At 40.2% G+C, this 22136-nt stretch overlaps 2 protein-coding genes across 2 annotated transcripts in view; one reads left to right on the top strand and one right to left on the bottom strand.

Moving 5' to 3' along the window:
- The first annotated feature begins 2235 nt into the window (after window positions 1-2235).
- Window positions 2236-9087, top strand: LOC131218837 (protein FLX-like 2). Its single transcript, XM_058213679.1, has 4 exons — window positions 2236-2390; window positions 5608-6177; window positions 8038-8177; window positions 8430-9087. The coding sequence occupies exons 2-4, from the start codon at window positions 5630-5632 to the stop codon at window positions 8894-8896; spliced, it is 1155 nt and encodes a 384-aa protein (XP_058069662.1). The 5' UTR covers window positions 2236-2390; window positions 5608-5629; the 3' UTR covers window positions 8897-9087.
- A 2777-nt stretch (window positions 9088-11864) lies between these two features.
- Window positions 11865-22136, bottom strand: part of LOC131218836 (uncharacterized) — a 29251-nt gene continuing 18979 nt past the window's right edge. Inside the window, exons 6-7 of the mRNA XM_058213678.1 lie at window positions 12761-12818; window positions 11865-12265 (exon numbers count right to left, since the gene is read on the bottom strand). Coding sequence (XP_058069661.1) covers window positions 12186-12265; window positions 12761-12818 — 138 coding nt within the window. The 3' untranslated portion in view covers window positions 11865-12185. The remainder of the gene's footprint in view (window positions 12266-12760; window positions 12819-22136) is intronic.

Raw genomic sequence — 22136 nt, 5'->3', positions numbered from 1 at the left:
AGAACAAAAGGTTGGTTAGCAAGTTACACCCAAGATTTAGAAGAAGACTCCCAACAAGATGTTTAATAGATTCTATAAGAGGGAGCATTATAGGGGGCGCTTGGAGCCCCAACCTAAAATACAATTGGCTCTAGATTCAATGGACAAAGGAACAGTTAAAGAAAAGATGGTCAATAGTTTCAACAGGTGAATACATAAAGCACAACTATCATCCACATGAATACCACATGAAGAAATCCAATCCTTGGTTTTGAGTCTACCAGTTAAGACCATCCATGCAATAATAAAGTGTTCATGGATATGGCCCTTAAACCATACAAGATCATGCTAATGAACATCTTGGGAGCAAGGCTTATAGGCACTAATAATGGAAGAAAAAGTAAGTTTCCCATAAGGATCATTAGTCCAAACTATTTGATCTTCCATATTAAAGATAAGGATGCTATGAATGCCATCAAATATTTCCTTAAGGTTGGCTGAGATTGGAAGGGGGAGAGACCAAGATCCATTGAGAATGAACTCATTAACCTTGATGTCTCGTCTGCAACCAAGGTCATAGATAGCCCTGTGCCCAAATCGATTTATAAGGCTCTCAAGCCCAAGCCCCTCGAACCAAAAGTTGGTTTTTTTTACCATTTCCAATAAGGTATTTAATGGGGGGCTTAGCAATGGGTCTAACACCAAGAATGCTCCGCCAAGCCCAAGATGCATCAAAGGGAATATTTTGGGTTCAGAATTATTTATCACGGAAGTATTTCGCATGAACCCAAGAGCTCTAAAGACTATTATCATCTGTAACAATTTTTTATAGACTTTTGATCAGAAAAGCTTGGTTAGAAATGAGTAACGGAGTGATTCCCAAACCTTAGGTGGGCTCCACTTTTGTGTCGATGTAAAATCCACCTAAATTTGATTCTAATACACATTAATTATAATTCACGTGATCAAATATATATCAAATACATGGTTCCCACCCAAATGACCCTAAATTTTAATCATAGATGACCACATGTATGGTGGATACACAGTTTTTTAACCATAAATTTCAACAGTACATGGAAATGTTATTGAGTAATCTATAAGAAACTATTATATAATAAATTCAATTGATGATGATGATGATGATGTGTGTGTGTAATCTTAATAGACACCCACCAGTCAGTTTGCCATGGACAATGGCAGGCCGACTGCCAAAAATTTTTTTAAAAAAATTATGCAAATAAATAGGGGGGTTGGGTCACAGGGACAGCCAGATAAGAACAATGAGTGGTCAGATGAGAGAGAGAGAGAGAGAGAGAGAGAGAGAGAGGGAGAGGGGATGTGCTCTGCTCGAATAGGGAAGAATGGAATTTAGGGCCAAATCGGGTGCTTTCCGATGCTCGGATAGGTAGGGACAACCGCTAGAGTCGACTAAGGCGGAAAAACAAAAAGGGGGCTTATGGCCTAGGTAGGAATTTTAGAGTATATATCATATTATATTATATTTAAGGTATTTAATATCGAGCCCAGTTGAGTTAAAGCCAAGTTTCAGGCAGAGTCGAGTTAAACTATGCCAGCTTGAGCTCGACTTAAGTTTTTTTTTTTTTTTTAACTTAATAAAACAGCTCAACTTACCCCAAACCCAACTTTTGCTCCAAATGTAATATTTTTTTACACACTCACACTGCTCATACCTAGTCACTCATACCACAGTATATTTTCACCAATGGATCCGAACCCACGATCTCATGTTGAACTCCTGAGTCCACCACCATGGCATGAGTTGGACCGAATATGTGTGAGGTAATAAGCTCAATTGATAAGGTGGAAAATATTCATCCGACAAACTCATTTAGTTCGGATAAGGCTTCTCTGTGCCTGCATATCAAGTGTAATAGAAAGCCGGAGTACAAATAACTTGCCCTCTTCTTTTATAAAGATCCTCCGATCCTCCATCTAAGGTTTTACACAACGTGCTCGGGGTTCCATTTCTGAAACGTAAGCCCCATTATTCAGTGATCTAGACCGTTGGACTGTTGGCTATCTCCATGGATAGACTATGTTCAAAACTTTCTTGAAATGAGAAGATCTGAACCTTACAATTTGTAGCCTACAAATAGACGGTTAAGAAGAGAGAAAAAGAAGAAGCAAAGGTCCACATCCAACCGGAAACATCTCCAAGATTTCCGTCTACAGTTTTTGTTATCAGTCAAAATCTTTTAACCCTCCATCCACGGATGGGGACGCAACCTTCTGTGGGCCCCACTTGTCAGAACTGAAAACCCGAGTACAAGTGGAAAAACCTCGCCTCAAGGGCCTGCAACTCATTCTCTTTACTATTTTAGGGCTTTGGGTCTCCAGTCTCCTTTTCAAAACCTTCCCAGCATTCGATCACACAAAATCTCTCTCAGGTGAAAAAAATCCCTTCCATTTCTCGTATAGAAAACAGAAATTAGGGTTTTCTTTTTCATTTCAATGTCAGTCATCCTCTTGTTTCGATTTTTAGGGTTTGTATTTTTCTCGTTCCTGTCTTATTGAATTCTTCGGGAATTGATATCTACACCCACCCTGGTTGATTAACTCACACTCATTCTTGGTTTTTGGGAATTGGAATAGTACAAAATGAATGTTTGGAATTCATTCGGGGTGGGTGTGAATGGGGGCTCTCTTTTCTTTTTTCCCATTTCTCCGTGTTTGTGAGAATCATTGTGGTATTATCGCCATTGCAACCAACTGGGATTTGTTGTGATTGAAATGAAATATCTTTTTTTTTTTTTTTTGTGGCTTTTGATCTAATGTTGTGAATATAGGTAGAATATGTCTGTGATTTTTTTCAGAAAGAGAAGATTTGGAATTATAGTGATTATGGGAATAAATATTCAGAATAGGGTTAGTATATATTTGATCCCTAAATTGGAGTAGTATGTGGGTGATCGGGACTGTTCAAGAGGTGGGCCCCAACATGGATAGGACATGGGAGAAATGGCTCTCCCGGAAAATGATCCTAACCATCTGATTGATGGGATTGAATGTAAACCGTTGGTCATTTTTCTTTATTTTAGATGCCCATTTCTTGATGGGTAGGATTGTAGTGCTGCATACTCTGCCTGTGGCTAATTCATGGTGTACCTCTTGAATGGTTCAGATCACTTGTGCACACCGCTGCTTGAGAGGAACTGATGCTCCTGTAGTGCACCTACCTTTTACTTGGAATGCACTAATTCGTAATTGGGTAGTTTTCGGCAGTGATTTTGATTGGTTCTGTTGATTGCATCAATCTTGTTTCTTGTCATTGTAGTTGCAAATTCTAAATTTTGCTCTGAGCAACAAAGTCCTTGCACCTGCAAGTTCTTTTCTCTTATTTTCTTTTCTTTTTATCGAAATTGATTAATTTTATAAGAAACCAAGAGGAGACCATAGACCCATCAAGGCAATTGATAACTGTTGGCAATATGCATCTTCATTCTGGAGCTTCCTTCTTTAGCAAGCATGTCAGCTGTAGAGTTGGCCTCCCTTGATGCGTGAGAAAAGGTGATAGAATGAGAGGAAACTTTTACCTTGTTTTCATTGACAAGGAAATTAGGCTTCCGAAGGGCTTTGCAATAATTAACGGCTTACGCAACTGCATTCTTGGAATCTCATTTCAAAATGAGGGAGCACTAAAATCTTTTGTAGAAAAAAGATTGTCCCAATCTTACCCATGGGTCGTAAAAGTAATGCAAGGACATTTTCACACCAAGCTCGAGTAGGGTGGCTTGTGGGATGCAAGGGAACACTCGGGGTGGGTGGCCTGTAAAACCCATGTGATTTGGGGCCTGTGTGAGATGGGTGGCTTGTGTAAGGCGGAACCCATGTAATTTGTGGCCCACGAGGGGGTGGAACCCATGTATTTGGGGCCCACGAGGAGAGTTCGGCTGAGGTCCTAACCCATGAATGTGGGGCCTAGGCTATGAGATAAAGGGATTAATTCGCCATGCTTTATCAATTCGAGCTTTTAGAGTAAGTGGTTAATTGTCCTGCATCAATTTGGTATCAGAGTGGGAGGTTTCGTGTTCGAGTCTCCTCATCGAGGGTGATTAATATAAGGCCATTTTTACAATGGGCTCGAATGGGGTGGCTTGTGGGATGCGGGGGGACACTCGGGATAGGCGGCCCGCTAAACCTATGTGATTTGGGTCCCGTGTGAGGCGGACCCATGTGATTTGGGGCCCACAAGGAGGGTTCGGCCGAGGTCCTAACCCATGAATATGGGGCCTAGGCTATGAGATAAAGGGATTAATTCGCCATGCTATATCGGTTCGAGCTTTTAGAGCAAGTGGTTAATTGTCCTACATCAAATTGGTATCAGAGCGGGAGGTTTCGTGTTCGAGACTCCTCATCGGGAGTGATTATTGAATGGGCATTTTTACACTGGGCTCGAGTGGGGTGGCCTGTGCGATGCGTGGGGACATTCGGAGTAGGTGGCTCGCGGAATCTATGTGATTTGGGGCCTATGTAAGGTGGAATCTATGTGATTTGGGGCCTATATGAGGCGGAACCCATGTGAGTTGGGGCCCATGAGGAGGGTTCGGCCAAGGACCTAACCCATGGATGTGGGGTCTGGGCTATATGAGATAAAGGGATTAATTCGCCGTGCTATATCAGTTCGAACTTTTAGAGCAAGTGGTTAATTGTCCTGCATTAAAAAGGCTTAATAAATAGAACATCTATCATTTCCCACTACTCAGCCTATGCTTGAATGACCTAGGTTGCCATGGGACCTACAATCGATGTTGAGCTTCCATATTAAAATGGTAGGGTAAACCCAAGGGTTTTTTTTTTTTTTTTAAAGATTGGAATATATTTTGGATGATTTAACTCTAGGTTTAATGCCAATTTGATGTCTATATCCTTTTGAGTTCTTTAGAGATGGGATATTGACATCAAATTAGAGAAATATCGTGTTGTCAATATTTTGTAATATCGGTGGATTTTGGGTGGAAGGTTGGATGGTTGGATGGATAGATGGGATTGTTGGACTGATTTCTTACAACAACACATGCTTTTAGGCCCCCATTAAATGGAAACTTATTATGTATGCATTCTTTTTGTAATTTTTTTAATTCATAAATATGCAAATATTTGTATTTTAGCATCTCTTGAAGTTTCACTGAAAAATTCCACCGTTTACCCCCCTTTTTTCTGATTATTGGTGATATCGATATTGTTTTTATATCCCTGGCCGGTGAAACTTGTGGCGATACCGATACTTTGAACACTGGCTGTACTACAAAGCATGGTTGGACTGAGGTGGTGCTGAAAAACATGGTTGGCCCGAAGTTCAATATTGTTTCCCCAAAGCATGGTTTGCAATAAAATTTTATATATGGAACTTCCTTTGTTCTGGGCATGATGTATGCTTCATGTTTTGCGATTATTGACTTTTAGCGAGCCCTTCTCTATATAAAAGGTTATTTCTTTGGTGAAACCTCTAAGCTCCTGGAAGTGCATATATTAAATAATCTATGCTATTTCCCGATAGTATTCCCTTTTTAAAGCTAAAACTGTATTATAAAGCCTTTGTTCCAAACTTCAAAGCATATGATAGCTAACCTTTTGCTTTCACTTGCTGAACACTGCTTGCTCCAGGTTCATCAATACCTGGAGATAAATGGCTGCAAGAGGACACATACCATCCTCGTTTGAAGGCCGCACCATCCAAGCTCCTGGGATGATGCGCCATGGTCCATTTCCAGGGATGGGACCTGCAGGCCACCGCCCTATGGAAGCGCTTCCTCCTGATCTTCTTGATAACAAAACAGCACTACAGGCAGCTGAGGCAGACCGATTGTTGAGGGAAAATCAAAGATTGGCTGCTACTCATGTGGCCCTGAGGCAGGAGCTTGTTGCTGCTCAGCAGGAAATGCAAAGAGTACAGGCACATGTAGGGAGTATCCAAACAGAGAGCGATATTCAGATTAGAGGGTTATTGGAAAAGATCGCCAAAATGGAGGCTGATCTCCGGGCTGGTGAGAGTCTGAAAAAGGATTTACAGCAGGCACATAAAGAGGCACAGAGCCTAGTAACAGAGAGACAAGAGCTGACTGGCCAAATCCAGCAGGCTACCCAGGAATTACAGAAAACCCATGCCGACATAAAAAAGTTACCTGAAATGCATTCAGAGCTTGATACTTTGAGGCAAGAACATCAGAGATTACGGTAAGCATTGACGTCTTTAATCAAACCTCTCAATGATTGATCTTTCTCGGCCTTCTTCCATATATTAGGTTCAAGTTTTATTTATTCTTTACTATCAGAGTTTGGTCTAGCTTGATTGAAAGAAATGCCTTTTGTTTTGATCTGAAAATGAAGTGGGGGATTGGGTGGTGGCCGATGGTATTCTAAGCTGTTGATATGGGGGACACCATCATGGATGTGCCATGCCTCATGTGCCCCTTATCAGATGAAAATGATACCAGTAATCTACATTTAGTTTTCGAACAGGAAAGCTGGGGTCATCTTGAGCAGTGATCTAAATATCGGTATCATATTGGTATCGATGCATGAATCCCACCCTTGGGATACAGAAACATGTTGGTATGTATCGAGTTGGAATGTATCACTGTTTTCAGAAACATTGGGAAATTGTTCAAAATTTTCAATGAAACTTCAAAGAATCTTTAAAAAAATACATTATTGCATGCTTAGCAAATGATCACAAAAACCAAAGTGCACAATTTATTTTTTTTGCATAGGGTCCTAAATTATGTGCTGTGTGACAGAATTGATGTAATTATATCTAAAATGAATTCATATTATTTATAAATCAGACAAAACAAATACAAAAACACAATCAATACATTCAAAGCCAAAAAAGAAGTAAAAATATACATGTATTAAAAAAATATATTCCCTTTTTTGTTAATTTTCTATAAAAAAAAAAATTAATTTATTTCTGAAAATAAATTAAAGACTATGGCTTATTAAGATCAGCATGCACTCATCAATACACAAATGTATTACGAATTAATTTTGGTTGGACATTGTAATTTAAAAAGATTATTTTATTTTATTTTCTAAACACAATCACCGTAGGTTTGCTCCCTACAGGTGAGGGTTCAATTCCCCTCCTTGGCTTTACCCGATACACGTGGTTGTGGGTGATTACGTGTATCCGCAAGGATTAGTCTCACTTCAAAAAGAGGTGGGGACACCCTGTGTCTTCAAAAAAAAAAAAAAAAACATTTCAAAAAATTCTGTCAGTCTGTAGATCAGCCTACAATAACCCTCACATGATTTTTCCACACTCTAATTGCAAGTTTAAATTGGCAAAATTGGGGGAAATTCCAAAATTTCCCCAAATTACTCCATTTTTCAATGTGGAAAATGGAGGTAAAAATCCATGATTGAGCATGCAAAACATGTAAAATTAATAATTATTAACTTGGTTCCATTGATACTAAAGCATTTGAACAAGAAAAAACAATTCAAAATTAAAAACTCATTGATTGGGTTCTGGCCTGTCTACACTCTCCGATCTTGATTCCCACAACCAAATCCTCTCCTCTTCAAACGGCTCACAAGGATTGGTTGAAGTCCTCATAGGAATCTAATCCCCAATTTTATTTTATTTTTTGAGGAAAAATGGATTTTGTTAACATTTTTTTTTTTCGTTTTGCAAGGAGTGCTGTTCTTTTAGTATCGTCGATACATATCACATGTATCCCCGATATTCAGGAACTTTATACTGCAATATTTTCAAAATATCGCAACATATTGATATATCGTTGATATATTGTGATATTTTTGGCAATATATCGGCCGAGACTTTTGTTTTTGTTCCTCTTTTTTCAAAAAATTAGTATCAGCCGATGCTATTGATATTCAAATAATTAATCATGAGGGGTAAATTTTGTGGGCATCTCCCATATACCATGGTCCTACTATATGTATGATTTGGATTGGCAAGAGATGGGCCCTCCCATGTACGGTTTGTTGGTATGAGAAAATAGTTAATTGAATGCTCTACTATTTTTCCTCTCCATGGCTCGCTTCTTATCCTTCATTGTTTGTGCAAAGTTCTGCTTTTGAGTATGAGAAGGGTTTGAACATGGAGCAAGTAGGGCAGATGCAAGCAATGGAGAAGAACTTGGTAACAATGGCTAGAGAAGTCGAGAAACTACGAGCTGAGGTGTTGAATGCAGAGAAGAGAGCACTTGGTACGGCTTGTTTGTGGTGTTGTGCATTTCTCAAGTTGTCCTAGTCTCACCATTGAGTGATATGGAGTGCCCAAATGCACTTTGATGGCCACATAGTCGGTCGGCCTGAGTTGAAACAGGTGCCAACTATAATAGGCCTGACTGCCTTTTTAAGTAATCAAAGTGCATGCTCTCTCTCTCTCCTTACATGCCTGTTTGATTAGCATGTGTTTTATTTTCTTTGGACTAATACTATGGTTATGTTCTATTCAGCACCAAACCCATATGGGGGCACATACACTAGTCCAGATCCTCCATATCCGCCTGTTGCCCGCACTGGTGGTTATGCAGATGCCTATGGAAGGCCTCAGGTTCAGATGAGTGGTGGGGCTACGGGAGAGGGAATGAATCCATATGGTGGCACTAGTGTTGTAGCTGGTAGTGGTGTTGTAGCTGGCAGCGGCTATCCAGATGGCTATGGAAGGCCACAGGTTCAGATGAGCGGCGGGCCTGCAGGAGAGGGAATGAATCCATATGGGGGCAACAGTGCTGTAGCTGGCAGTGGCTATCTGGATGGGTATGGAAGGCCGCAGGTTCAGATGGGCGGTGGGGCTGCTGGTGAAGGAATGAATCCATATGCCGCTGCTGGTGGAAGTGTTGTAGCTGGAAGTGGCAGCAGCGCTGCTGTTAGTGGCGGATGGGTTGGAGCAGTAGGGCCCCCACCTCTGGCTCGGAGGTGAAAGCAGCATGCGGCTTCACCAGGAGTTGTTCAAGAACATTTGAGTCATGATTATAGAGCAGTTGTGCTCAGATGTTGATATCGTTTTAAGTCATCCCTGGGAATCTATTGGTTGTGAAAGAAAGCTCAATTTTACTGGGTTGTAGTATATCTGGTCCCTTCAATGAGTTCGCAGCATGGGTATATTTTGAAGATTGATTGTTTGAGTGGAAAGGCGGTTCATTTTGTCCCGAGGTTTTCAGTTTGCAACTGTGTTTCCCATGCTTCAGTGAGCCAAACTGTTGATCTGATGGGCTCAACTGTGATGGACCATGCCCCAAAAGTCTCTGAATTGTGGCTTACTGCGTCCAATCTATTGACTTCACAGTCGAACACAGGCTGTCAATGGAAGTTATTGAGACCTTTCAAGCACGATGTCCTTGCTGTGGCTCACCAGATTAACAGTCCTGCTCTCCGAACTATGGTCCCCATGTGCATGAACTATCAATAACGATCCCTCTTTTCTTGAATGCTTGGCTTTATATTTTTCCAATTGAGATTTTGTTGTGGCACTGCTTTCCACCTTCGTTTGAGCATGAGGTAGAAGCAAAAGAGAACTGATCGCCTACAGGCGAACGCATTTGTGGTGCTGTATCTATTTACATCTAGCAGGCTGATTGTATGGGACATTAGGTGGTCCAGGCCATGAAATTCACTCTTAATAGAAAATCTAATTTGATCCACTCACTAGGTGGTCCTAACCTGTAATGTTAGATCAGACAGTTGCCCATTAACTTAAATGATGGGGACCATCTGTTTAGTGGACAGGCCTGATTTTTATTTTTCATGGTATGGGTACTCTAGGCAGTGGCATGCTAGCGGGTAAGAAGGTATTTGGTGAGGCAATTGCATGCATTTTGCTGGCATGCAGCGGATGCGTCTTGGCCTAAAGCAGAAACCCAAAAATTGCTGTTACAACAGGAGTCACACGATCCATGTTAGTTGAACTGTTTGAGTAGTGGTATGTTGCTAGTTCTTGTTCGGATTCAAATTCTTCCGTTGGACCTAGGTGGGTCACCTACAGTCATGGACAGAAGGGCTCTGGTAGGTCATACATGAACCTGGAATTGAAGGAATAAGATGATCAACACCATCCAAATAAAGACTGGAAAGATGAATGAGATGCCCCATTTTTATTTTTATTTTTAGGTTAGGGTAGTGCATACCTTAAACTGCCGGCTTTAATCATCTACCAGTATTTTGAGGCCTCACAATCTATCATTATTGCTCCTTTGTGGGCTAGACTAGGCATACAAAATTGCTGATGATTGCGTCCATATGGGAACAGTTTTCAATGATCAAAATCATTTATATGATGGGCCTACCATGGGATACAAAAAATTCTCCCAAAACCATTATCTTTTGTTTGAAACAGGCACATTTCGTTTACAATCTATCCACGGGCCATTGATAGAAAGGCCCCACAAGTACAGAATCAACAGTTTTGATCACCAAAGTAAAGGCCCCACAAGTACAGAATCACTCATGTCTGTTAACTGGCCGTTTTATGAGGGCCCTGTAGTTCCCTACCAATTATCAACAGTGGAGTCAGCTTGCATTTCCACAGCCAGTGGGTTTGGTGGGCCACTGCAGATGTTTCTCCAACAGCTGTAGGCAGTAACTAAATGGGGCCACTGTTGAGAATATTAGGATTCTCTTCCTACTTTCGATAATAGTTGTCCTTAGTGATTAAAGTATCAATAGTATTGGCCAATATTATCAAAGCTGGGAGTGGCTGATATGATATATAATATTAGTAGTTATTAAATTCCTCTGTACCACACAAAATATCATAAGATACTAATATTTTGTGTCATATTACTGCATTGTGATATTTTGCCAAAAATCCTTCAGAAAATTTCTTCTTATTGTTGATGCATGCAAGACATTGCGATGTGTATTGGTCATACATTTCAATACAATCCCCTACTGGAAATTTGGAAAAAAAAAAGATTGCATACCCCCCACAAATCTAGTATCTCCTAATCTACTTGTATTGTATGATTTGTGAATTAGATATAATGGTATCACTCCTGTGCATAGTTTAGGACTGTACTGCATACTTATTTTTTGTCATTTTTTATTTTTATTTTTGTAGTTCCAAGTGTGCAATCAATGTATCTTTCAACATATCTTAAAGTTCTAACAAAAATTTCATCATTTCCCAATTTTTCAGTCAAATGGCAAACAACAGTACATTCTCCGATACATGTGATATTTCCCATGCAATACCAATATGTTTCCACATTCAAAGGATGAAATGTGTATCAGTATTGGTATTTAAATCATTGATTGTCCCAGTGCTTGTGAAATACAGAAGAGGAAGTGTTACATCAGCTCCCCCATCCATCGTAGGCCAGTTGCACCCTTCTCATGGGAACTACATGGCCACAATATGATAAAAACAAAATGGGTGATGGAAAATTCATCATCTATTTTCTTCATAATCCAGCTCACCTGATAATTGGCATTGACCCAATTAAGCTCACTTCTCAATTAGAAAAACAAAATGGACGAATTGCATATTAGCATGTGCACGGGTGCATTAATGTGCTAGGTATAACCTCTCAATTAGAAACCATTGGGCCAAAGAGAGAGACCATGGCAAAAGAATTTTTGAAAAAAAAAAACATGCACCCAACACACCCACGCACGCCGTGGTGGGATTTCACCACCTATGGGTATCGAGCCCAAGACCTCGTGTTGAAACTCCTCAGAGTCTGCCACAGAGGCAAGGACTCGATATGCAAGCAACAAAAAAGTCTTTATGGCTCACTCGTCTAGGCCAATTCACGGGATGACAACCCAGCCGACCAACCCTTAGGAAACATTGATAGGGGCGGATGGTAGGGCTAGAACAGGCACAATCACTTGAACAGCTAGAAGTGGGCCAACTATATCTTGTATAGAGGTAATGACCGAACCCACCATGGCAAAGAATATACTTTTAAGAACCTCCTATATTTTACAAAGACTGCCATGCAGGGAATGCATGCCTTTTTGTATTCACGTAATACATAATAAAGAGCGTCAAACGACCTACCCTCTCATTACTCATTTCTCATTAACAGCTTCCTGAACCCTGGGCAATCTCCAGAGAGAATATGTAGCTAGAGACAACATGCAAAAAATTATGGTAAGTTGATACTATTGATACAGAGAAAAAAAGAAAGGTAGGACCACGTTCAAATTGATCCAATTTGCCTGCTGCTGCTCTCTGAATTTACAATTTTCTGCACTGCTTCACCCAATCAGGAGTTCCCATTCTTTCTTTCTAATTTTATGGCTTCGTAGGACGTCATCACCTCTTTGAACTTCGTCTCCGAAGCCTCTGCAAAAAAGAAGAAGAAGAAAACACACACACACACACACACACAACCATCCAATTCCCTATCAGATGAAGCAGGAAGAAATAATGACATGTAAAGAATTCACAAGCAGAACCATCTTCTTACTCAGGGTGGCAAATATTGGGCTGCAGGATTTCGTTTGATTTGCCCAACTTTTTAATGTTTGGCAGTGCCTATTCAAAACAATGATTTTGCTAGGCCACGCCCATCTTGCCCAATCTGGCCCATCTCCAGCTCTGGCTCTTCTGTCATGATTTCTGGCAGAAAAAGCAGGGAAATAGAAACCCAACAAACTAAGTTCCTATTTCCGATGCCACCCTAAATGCTAGACCTTCCCTCTATTACATTGGGTAGAAATGGCAGGAAAACAGAAGCCCAAGTACAGTGGATTTCATTTCCAACACCACCAAGACACCATGGAAGTTCTGACAACTTCAATTTGTTGATGCGCCTGAATAAATCCTAAAGCAACACACCTTTATTATCTTGGTTTTGATCAGGGTGGTACTCCTTCGCTTTTGTTCTGAAAGCCATCTATAGCAGGAAAAAAAAGAAAGATATTCAGATATGAAAAATGCCTGCTTTCATATATTTAGTATGCTTGCCTAATCTTGTAGAGAAAATTTCTAACAGTGGTATCTTTTTTTCATTTTTGTCACAAATGCAACAGGAAAATAGCTATTCTGTTGGTAGTGTCCTTGAGCTCAAAATGCAGTAACAATGAAGTGAAGCTTGCTGGGGTCATCAAACTGAGGTGGAACGGCAGGGTGAGATTTACCTTTGCAGCCCACTTAAAAGTACTGAAAATGAGACTGAGGCACATGTAACATTGATATGTTATGCAACCAATCTAGAAAATAAAGGTCCCATATTGATTGTGTCTTCGTCAGATGCATATATAGCTTAGGCCGTCTTCAAGTTCCATGCAAATCGTGACTATTTGTAGGATTTTCACCAATCTCCAGCCAACTATCCCAATTTCTGGTGACTATGATTAATTTCTAACCATTATGCACAATTTCCAACACAATATACATAATGCCCAGTACATAAAAACTAATTAATTTCCACCAATCAAATCAACTGAGGGGTTTTTTCACAGCATGGATTTTGGTCAATACAGATTTTCAACCTGGGCTTTGGATCTGTTTGGACAAGATCTGGCAGTTCCAGATGGACGGCGTAGATGTGGCCACGTGGCACGCATGATGTCTTCATCGTATATGCTAAATATACGGAAGACAGCTCATTTGATGAGCAAATCTCCGAAGGGGAATGCCATGCACGTGATCTGAAGATAAGAGCTTGCAACCGTTAGGGTTGTGTCAAAGCGCTGACGATCGTGCAGAAGGCTATCGAAGAGATAAGAACGCATTCGACAAACGGCCAGGCATGAGCAATTGAAAGTAACCACTACTTTACAGTTTGCAACATAAAAGATCGCCACATGGGTGGCGGTTATTTCCGAGACTGCATTAGGAAGTCTATAAATAGCAGAAGAAACTACAAGGAGAGGATCCACGATCAATCAACCAAACCCAATACAAACAACAAATCAATCCAGTGCAACGCTGTTTATTCAGTCCTCCGAGACATCTATCCTTAGTTTCTAGGAATAGTCCAGTCCATCCCTGTGATCACGCCAAACCGACTTAATGATCGCCAGTAGTTGTAATTCCCTTCCATCTATAACTACATGCCAGATCTGAAGGAAGACCGTAGCCTCAGGAATCGTCCACCTATGCTCATATGCTGGGTTGATAGTAGGTTGTAACTTCGACATTACTCAATCCTTAGCTCATCAGTGCACTGTTCCATGAAGCACCATGCTGCTCGCAACCAAGTTCGTGATCCCACTTTAGTAGTAAGTTTCACCTTTCTGCATCCATCTTTCGACTTATTTCCGCTCAATTGCACAATCAATTGACCATCTCTTGATTCATTGCATGTTCGCTAGGGAGGTGTGGGAAATAATAATGGGTCTCTTTGAGGTGGCATGGGTGTTACCAAAGTCTATCAAGGATCTCCTCCAATTGTGCATGAGGGTGGGGTTAGCAAGAGAGGAAAGACGTTGTGGAGGATGGCTCTTTTGGCTGGCTTGTGGGCACTATGGGGGGAAAGAAACAACTAGTGCTTCCGCATTCTTTGCAAGAATGCATTGGGAGTTTTTAGGAGGGCTAAGGCAGATGTTATGGAATGGGCTTCGATTTTAGTTGGCCTTGCAGATTGCAATCTTTCTTGTATATCTTGGTTTGCAATGTAATTCTTTTGCCTTTGGCCCCTTCTCAATAAAATCATCATCTTTAAAAAAAAAAAAAAAGGCCTCTGGTGTACCTAATGTGTTAGATGACATTGTAATAACAAGGTGCATTACTAGCTAGTCCCATAATGCAAGGATCAATATGTGTTGGCATGTGGACGTGTATTAAAAAGAGAGATGAAACTGTAATTTGGGAAGTGTAAAGATGAGCCAATCACAATTCACAAGTGATCCTCTTGTCACTCACTTTGCAAGGGAATTAGCAATCCCATTCGTATCCATCAATACATTTAAAAAATACAATTACCCCATAAGAAAAGAGAGATCCAACTTCAGAAGTAGTAAAAATTAAGATGCGCAATTAGAATGATCTTGAGTAAGATGCACAATCTGTCCAAAGTCGCTAAGATGTCCACCTTATTATAACCCATCGCTCCACATAGCCGAGAAAACCATCGAACCCTTTTCATTCCTAAAAACTCCACCAATACTGTTAGAGGTGGGCATCGAGTCGAGTCGGACCGGATTGGGTCCAACTCGACTCGGTCCGAAATTTTCAATGAACTGACCCGAACTCGATCTGATTCGGGACCGAGTCCGAGTCATCTGACTTGATCCGATCCGTTGCACTGCTGGCCTGACCCGAACCGAGTCCGACTCGGTCAGGGTTGGGTACAGTTTGGATCGAGTCTTCTGTTTTATTTTATTTTTTTGAAAAATTTTAAAAAATATATGATTTTCACCATTAAAAAATTCGGAAGGCCCACCATAACGTTTATTTTCCATCCAATCCGTTAATAAGATCATAACTACATGGATGAAGAGGAAAAACAAATTTCATATTGATCCGAAACTTCTATGACCCCTAAAAGAGTTTCAATGGTAGACGTTCAACTCCCCACTGCTTTTTGCAGTGTGGTCCACTTGATCTTTAGATCTGTCTTATTTTTCAGCTCAAGCCTTAAGACGAGCCCGCCAAATAGATGGACGGTTTGGATATAACACATACCTCATGGGACCCACAAAACTTGCTGACGTCAATGCACCATCTGGTGCATGGTACACCTACCCATCCGCTTCCTCATGTCTGTCAGGAGTTAGAAGTCAGAACAGTGCTCGAGGTGCCGGTTGAGATGACTGAGGAGACGGATTGGCTACTCCCCCTGCCACCAGCTAATGATTGGTGGTCGGTGCTCTGTTGACCCCACCATGATGTATTTATTTCATCCATGTCGTCCATCTATTTTTCTAGATCAGTTTATTGTATTAAACAAAAAATGAGATATATCCCAATCTCAAGTGGACAACATTACAGGAAACAATGTTGAATGAACATTGTAGATTGGATCGGTCTGGATTGAACACTGATCCGAACTCGACTCGATGTACGGTCAGATCTAAGTGGGCCTACTCAATCCGACCCAATCCTAGACTTCGGATCGAGTCGGATTCTGCCCAGCCCTAAATACTGTAGGGACCTCAATTGACAATAGAGAATGATCAAATTTTACTTTTAGGAAAATTGCTGGAAGTGGCTTCCACCGAGATTTAGCGTTGTGTTTTAGCATTCCCCCAATTACTATCTTCATCTTGCTTTTTTTTTAAAGACAATAATCGTTTTATTAAAAAAGGTCAAAGCCAAAGAATAAAAAAAAATAAAAATAAAATTACATTAAAAAAACACAATACAACTCTTACCATAAAGCAGGAAACTAATCAGAGACTAATACATTAGATGCTTGCGTCAGTCCTTAATGTTCAGTTTAGCCTTATTAAATACTTCTGCTACACAACCCCTATGATTTCTAAAACAATGATTATTCCTTTCCAACCAAATATTCCATAAACTTGCTAGAAGACACAGGTACCAAACCCGCCTCTCCACTTTACCTTTGCCCCCTCCATACTAAGCTAAGAAAAATTGATTAATTGAGTTTGGAACAACCCATGTGATTCCAAACAGTTTGAAGAAACCTTCCCAAATCTTTGAAGCAAAAGGACAATGAATATAAAGATGATCAACCGATTCTCCATCTTGAAAGCATAATAAACACACATTTGTAATAATCATATGACACTTACGCAAATTATCAATTTTGAGAACCTTATTCCTCCCCACTAGCCAAGCAAAAGCCGTCACCTTTGAAGGAGCACCATAACACCAAACATGTGTCGTGTGACTTCAGATTGCTCCCTCTAATCCCCAAAAATCATCTTAAAAAAGGATTTTACTAAGAATTTACCGGAATTTTCTTTTAGCCACACCAGAGAATCAACCTCTAAGACGGATGGACGACAATTTGAAAGCATATCTAACAATACGACCAACTCCACCCAAATTTCTTCTACAAAGAGGCACCCAAAAAATGTCCTCACCGTAAACCGAGTAACACCGATCAATTGAGATGTTTGGCTCTAAGGAAATACCTGCTAATTGAGCGAATAAAACATTTAAACTTTGATCCCCAAACCACCGCTCTTCCCAAAGAAAGCCTACCTCCCAAAGAAAGATCCCTCTCCTTCTAAGATGATAATTTTCTTTCGAACTTTTCGATCACCTTATCCCAAAATGATTGGTCAATTTACCAATGCATAAAGGAACACCCAGATAAGAAGACGGAAAAGAACCTACCTTACACCTAAACTGAGCTACATAACCCTCAACATTGACCTTAGAAAGACCCACCTCCAACAGTCACTTTTACTGATGTTTTCCTTTAGACCCAAAATTGCCTCAAAACATATAATAACTTACCAAAGGTTGCCAACTTTCAATTCATTTGCCTCAAATAGTAGTAAAGTATCATCCACATACTAAAGATGTGAAATTTGGAAATTAGAATTGTCCACCCGAAATCCTTCCACCAAGCCTACTGCCACCCCTTGTTCTAACATCCTTCCAAAGGCCTCCATCACCACCACAAATAAATATGGAGACAAAGGATAACCCTGACGCAATCCTCTAGAAATAGAAAAGTACCCTTTTGGTGCACCATTTACCAATACCAAATGTTTTGCCAATCTAACACAAACCCAAGTTCTCTGCTTTTACCCACATCCCAACATATAATCAAGAAAATCCCAATCGGCGTGATCATATGCCTCTTCAATATCCAGCTTACATATAATACCTTTCTTACCTTTTCTATCACAAGCATTGATGCATTCATGGGTTATAAGAGTACTATCCACAATTTGCATCCCTTTTACAGAGGCCCCTTGAGAATTTGAAATCACTTCATTAAGAACTACAATTTATCTAGATGCCAATATCTTTGCCAATATTTTATACAAACCCCAAAAAAGGCTAATCGGTCTAAAATCTCTCAAACTTTCCACTCTTTTTTTAGGAATAGATGCAATAAATGACACTCCTAATTTTGATGCCAAAAGACCGCTTTTGAAATATTCATTTATGAACTTAATCTTATTATGTTTGAATGAATCCCAGAATATTTGAAAGAAATATATTGGAAAACCATCCGGCCTGGGTGCTTTATCTCTTCCCATCCTCCTCTGAAAACAACACTTCTAACAACTCTGCTGCCTCTTTAGATAAGGATGCAAAACAAAGATTATCCAGCCCAGGTTGCTCCCATTCTTCCCTCTTCAAAAGGTCTATACAGAACTGAACAATTGTTGAACATACCTTATCCTTTCCTTCAAAATTTCCCCCCTACCACTGTTAAGTTTGTAGTTTTATTTACTCTAGCCCGTGCACTAGCCATGGCATGAAAAATTTTTGTAATTCTTATCAACCTCTTTCAACCAAGTAGCCTTTTATTTCCTCCTCTCTCAATTTAGGATTATATTTTGCTTTATAAACTTCCCTCCAAGCTCTCTCTTCTTCTGATAGCTCAACCACCTATTCTATAATACCAAGGACCAGAATACCTTGAAGAAATTTTAACGATTCCTCTTCCCAATGTTTCCAACCCTCTTTTTGCCACACAGAAATCTTACCCTTTAATAATTTAATTTTTGGAATAAGGAGAAGCTTGCATATCCGACTACTGAAAATGAAGATCACTACTCTTTAACTTCCTCAAAAAAACTTTCCACTTCCAACCAAGCAAGCTTAAATCTGAAAGGGCAAGGACCCCAATCCTCCTCTTCCACCTCTAAGATAATCATGTTACTGCCTCAGTTTTGCCAATGACATGAGCTAGGGTGTCTTAAATCAGTTGAGCCTCCGTAGGAATACATTGAAAACCGAAGACTCGAAGACTTGAAGCATCAAGGTTGAAGACAACAGGTAAAGCATGAGGTGCCTTGGTAAACCTAGCCCTTGATCACCTTAAGAACCAAAACAACTCACCTCTAGATAAATCATCCCATAGGTAAACATTTACTCATCTAAACTAAGCCTTAGACCCTTGAAAGCATATCTATTCGAGTTGGGCTTCTAAGTGGTGTGAAGTTGTTACAAAACATATTGCCCAAACAACAGTCTTCGAATAGAACTCAATTAGATCGACAGCCTGTCGATGGGACTCGATTTGATCAAAGGTTCCCATCAATTCGATCGAAGAAGCACAAAACAGTCTAGCAACCAAACTGCATATTTCTGGATTTTTTCGATCGAATCGAAGGCTCGATTAATCGAATCAATAGTGTCATTTTTTGCCCCTTTTTTTACCGTTGGAACTTGTTTCCCTTATATAGGGCATTCGGTATTTGGGCAAAACGATAAGTTTTTGGTACAAGTAGAGCCTAGGTGATTCCCCACTCATATCCTTAATCCTAGACTCCAAACCAAAGAGATTCATGACATCATTCTTGTGATTAACCACTCTAATGAGCATTCCGAGCTCGAACATGAAAGTGTTCATGTTTTCTCCCTTGTTCTAGAGATTACACCCAAATCTATAGGCAAATCCTTATCTAAAACCTCTAGAACACTCATCTAGGTGAGTGCCCATTGGAAAACAACCATCTCCGTCATTGTAGGAGATTCTACCATCCTCCCATCACCTTGGTCACCTCATTGATACATCGCATGCAAAGTGTTTGTTCATGGAACTGAATTATTGGCATCAACGAATGTAGTAGCAATTGAGAAGTTGATTGAAGCAGGAGAGAGCATCGATCAAGTATCTCGAGCAAGGCGTTACAAAGGGGCTCAATCTACCAAGTTGTCAATTGTAGAGCCCATTCACACTCCTTCCATGCGTAGGATTGAATGTAGAGTTTGCGACCTAAACTCGAATAGGTTATTGTGTAGGACCTAGGCTCTTGTGTAGGGCCAAATTCATCGAGCATGGGTGCGTACATGTGTTAGTCTACATGGGAGCCTTTGATGGGAGTGTGTGTAGGGCCTTGGATTAGGATCGCATTTACCGGACACGGGTGCGTACATGTTAAGTCTCCATATGGAGCCTCCGGCGAGAGTGTACGTAGGGCCTTGGATTTGGACCACTAGTGGTTGCTAGTTAGTCGATAGAAAATCAAATCTCTTGCGGGAGCCACCGACACGAGTGGAGATGTGTTCCTTTGACATGGGAGTGTACATGTAAGTTAGTGATTAGCCTATGAAAAACCATTGTAAAGGTTAAGGTGAACCCAATTTAAAGCCTTCGATAGTGAAATTCCAGTAAGCTCGAGGAGAGTGCATCCACCGAGAATGAAGTTGGCAAGTAGCCGGACCACTATACATGCTTGTGTTTGGGATTATTATTTGCGCAAATTTTTATTTATCCTTGTGAGCTTGATTCCTTGAATTATTTGAATGCATAATTATACTAGTTGCGTACATTGTTGCATTTTTTATAGTCTATGTGATTAGACCCACTTGGTTTGGAAGCGTAAGTGTTATTTTTCTTCTTTGTTTAAATTGGTAAATTGTTTTTAGTAGGCAAGAATTTTTAAGCTTCCTCACGTGCTATGGTAGAAAATCCACGCAATTTCAAATCGGACAATGATTAGATATAGGTCTACATAGACCTTGATGCACAAAAGGATATTTTTCTACCCATTCCAAAGAAACTAGAAATCTATCCAACATTCCAACTTGGATTTTGTAGCATTTATTTGACCATTTGACTATGTAAACTTTATCTCCCCGATCAGTAAATCCACCATTTCATTTCTGGCAACCCATTCTGAAAAGTTTCTCATACTACAAGTTATCCGACCCCCATTAGATTTTTCGAATGAGAACCAGACGACATTAAAATCCCCTCCTACACACCACGACAAACACCATTTATTGCGACATTCCTCCAACTCTTCCCAAAATAATGTCCTACACGCTGGATTTATCAGACCATAGACAGATGTAAAGACCTGACAATAACTTGAAGATAAATCATGCAATACCACTGAAATAGAGTGAATGCCAATTCCAACTATCCTCTTTCACCCATACATTTGTAACCCAAAACTAAAATTCACCTTGCCGGGCCTTTGCCTTAAGTACCACCCGTTCTTTAGATCTTCCTCCCCACAAAGAATTCACAAACCACTGATCAATTGCCCACACTTTGTTTCCTGAAAGGTAACCAATTGAGCCTTAAACCTTTTACATAAATCTCTTATTTGTCCCCTCTTTTGCTGACAACCCAATCATCTAACATTCCAATTATCTTCATTTGGAAACAGCACTGACCTGTTTATCCCTTGCTGCTATTCTTGGAGAGGAATGAGACACTAAATTTGCAACTGCCACCTCCCTACCTGACTGCCCACGACCTCATTTTTTACCAAAATTCTGAATAATTACAACTGGCTAATTAATGTCTTCCTCCACGAATTCGAACAGTTCAACATAATCTTCTGGTCTACCCCCAGAAGAAACTCCCACTAGTCGAGCTATCTGGAAAGAAACTTTGTTTATATGCTTCATCCCCTGTGCCATTGTAACTCTCCAAATCTTTTCTTGAACCGGATTAGAAGATATAGATATAACTAACCTTGAATGATGCTGAACTTCCACCTCATGGCCTACTGGTACATCATGTTTCCAGATATCCAATGGAATTTCCTCATTCACCACCATCAAGTCAGAACAAAGATTCCTCGAATTTAAATGTAACTCTTATCTGATAAAGATGCTCTGATTCCGACCTTCCATCATCTGACCCACCCTCAACATCCAAACCTGTTGCAGAATCTGAAACTAGATTGGATCGTACGCCCTTATTCTGACTCTCATCAACCAATTGCTTATCAATAGCCATTGAAACTCCTGCATCCATATCTATTTCCTGAGAAGAAACTGAAATCATTGCCCTTTGTTCCAATTAAGTAAATTGACTATCCCAACTAACAGGACTGCCTCTTGCACAACCATCATACCTTTCAAGCTTTCTGCAACTGCTTTCTCAAATCATGGCTGATCCTAGGTAACTCGTGCTGACGAACTGAAACAATCATGGTTTCACACCTCTTGGTCAACACCAATCGTCGAAAAAACCACTTCTCTGCAATCTTGTACATCACCAATTTGGAGCTCTCCACCTATTTCTTGAGCATTATCAATCGTAACTTGAGGTTCCAATGACTGAAATTTTTACACCCCGTCCCTTCCTCTCCGACAAGAAATTCCTTCAAATAATTTCCAATTTCTTAAGTCTTTGCTGCCAACATCTTGG

This window comes from Magnolia sinica, chromosome 11, assembly GCF_029962835.1.
Source record: "Magnolia sinica isolate HGM2019 chromosome 11, MsV1, whole genome shotgun sequence".
Classification (NCBI taxonomy): domain Eukaryota; kingdom Viridiplantae; phylum Streptophyta; class Magnoliopsida; order Magnoliales; family Magnoliaceae; genus Magnolia; species Magnolia sinica.
This window is presented reverse-complemented; position numbering and strand designations above follow the sequence as displayed.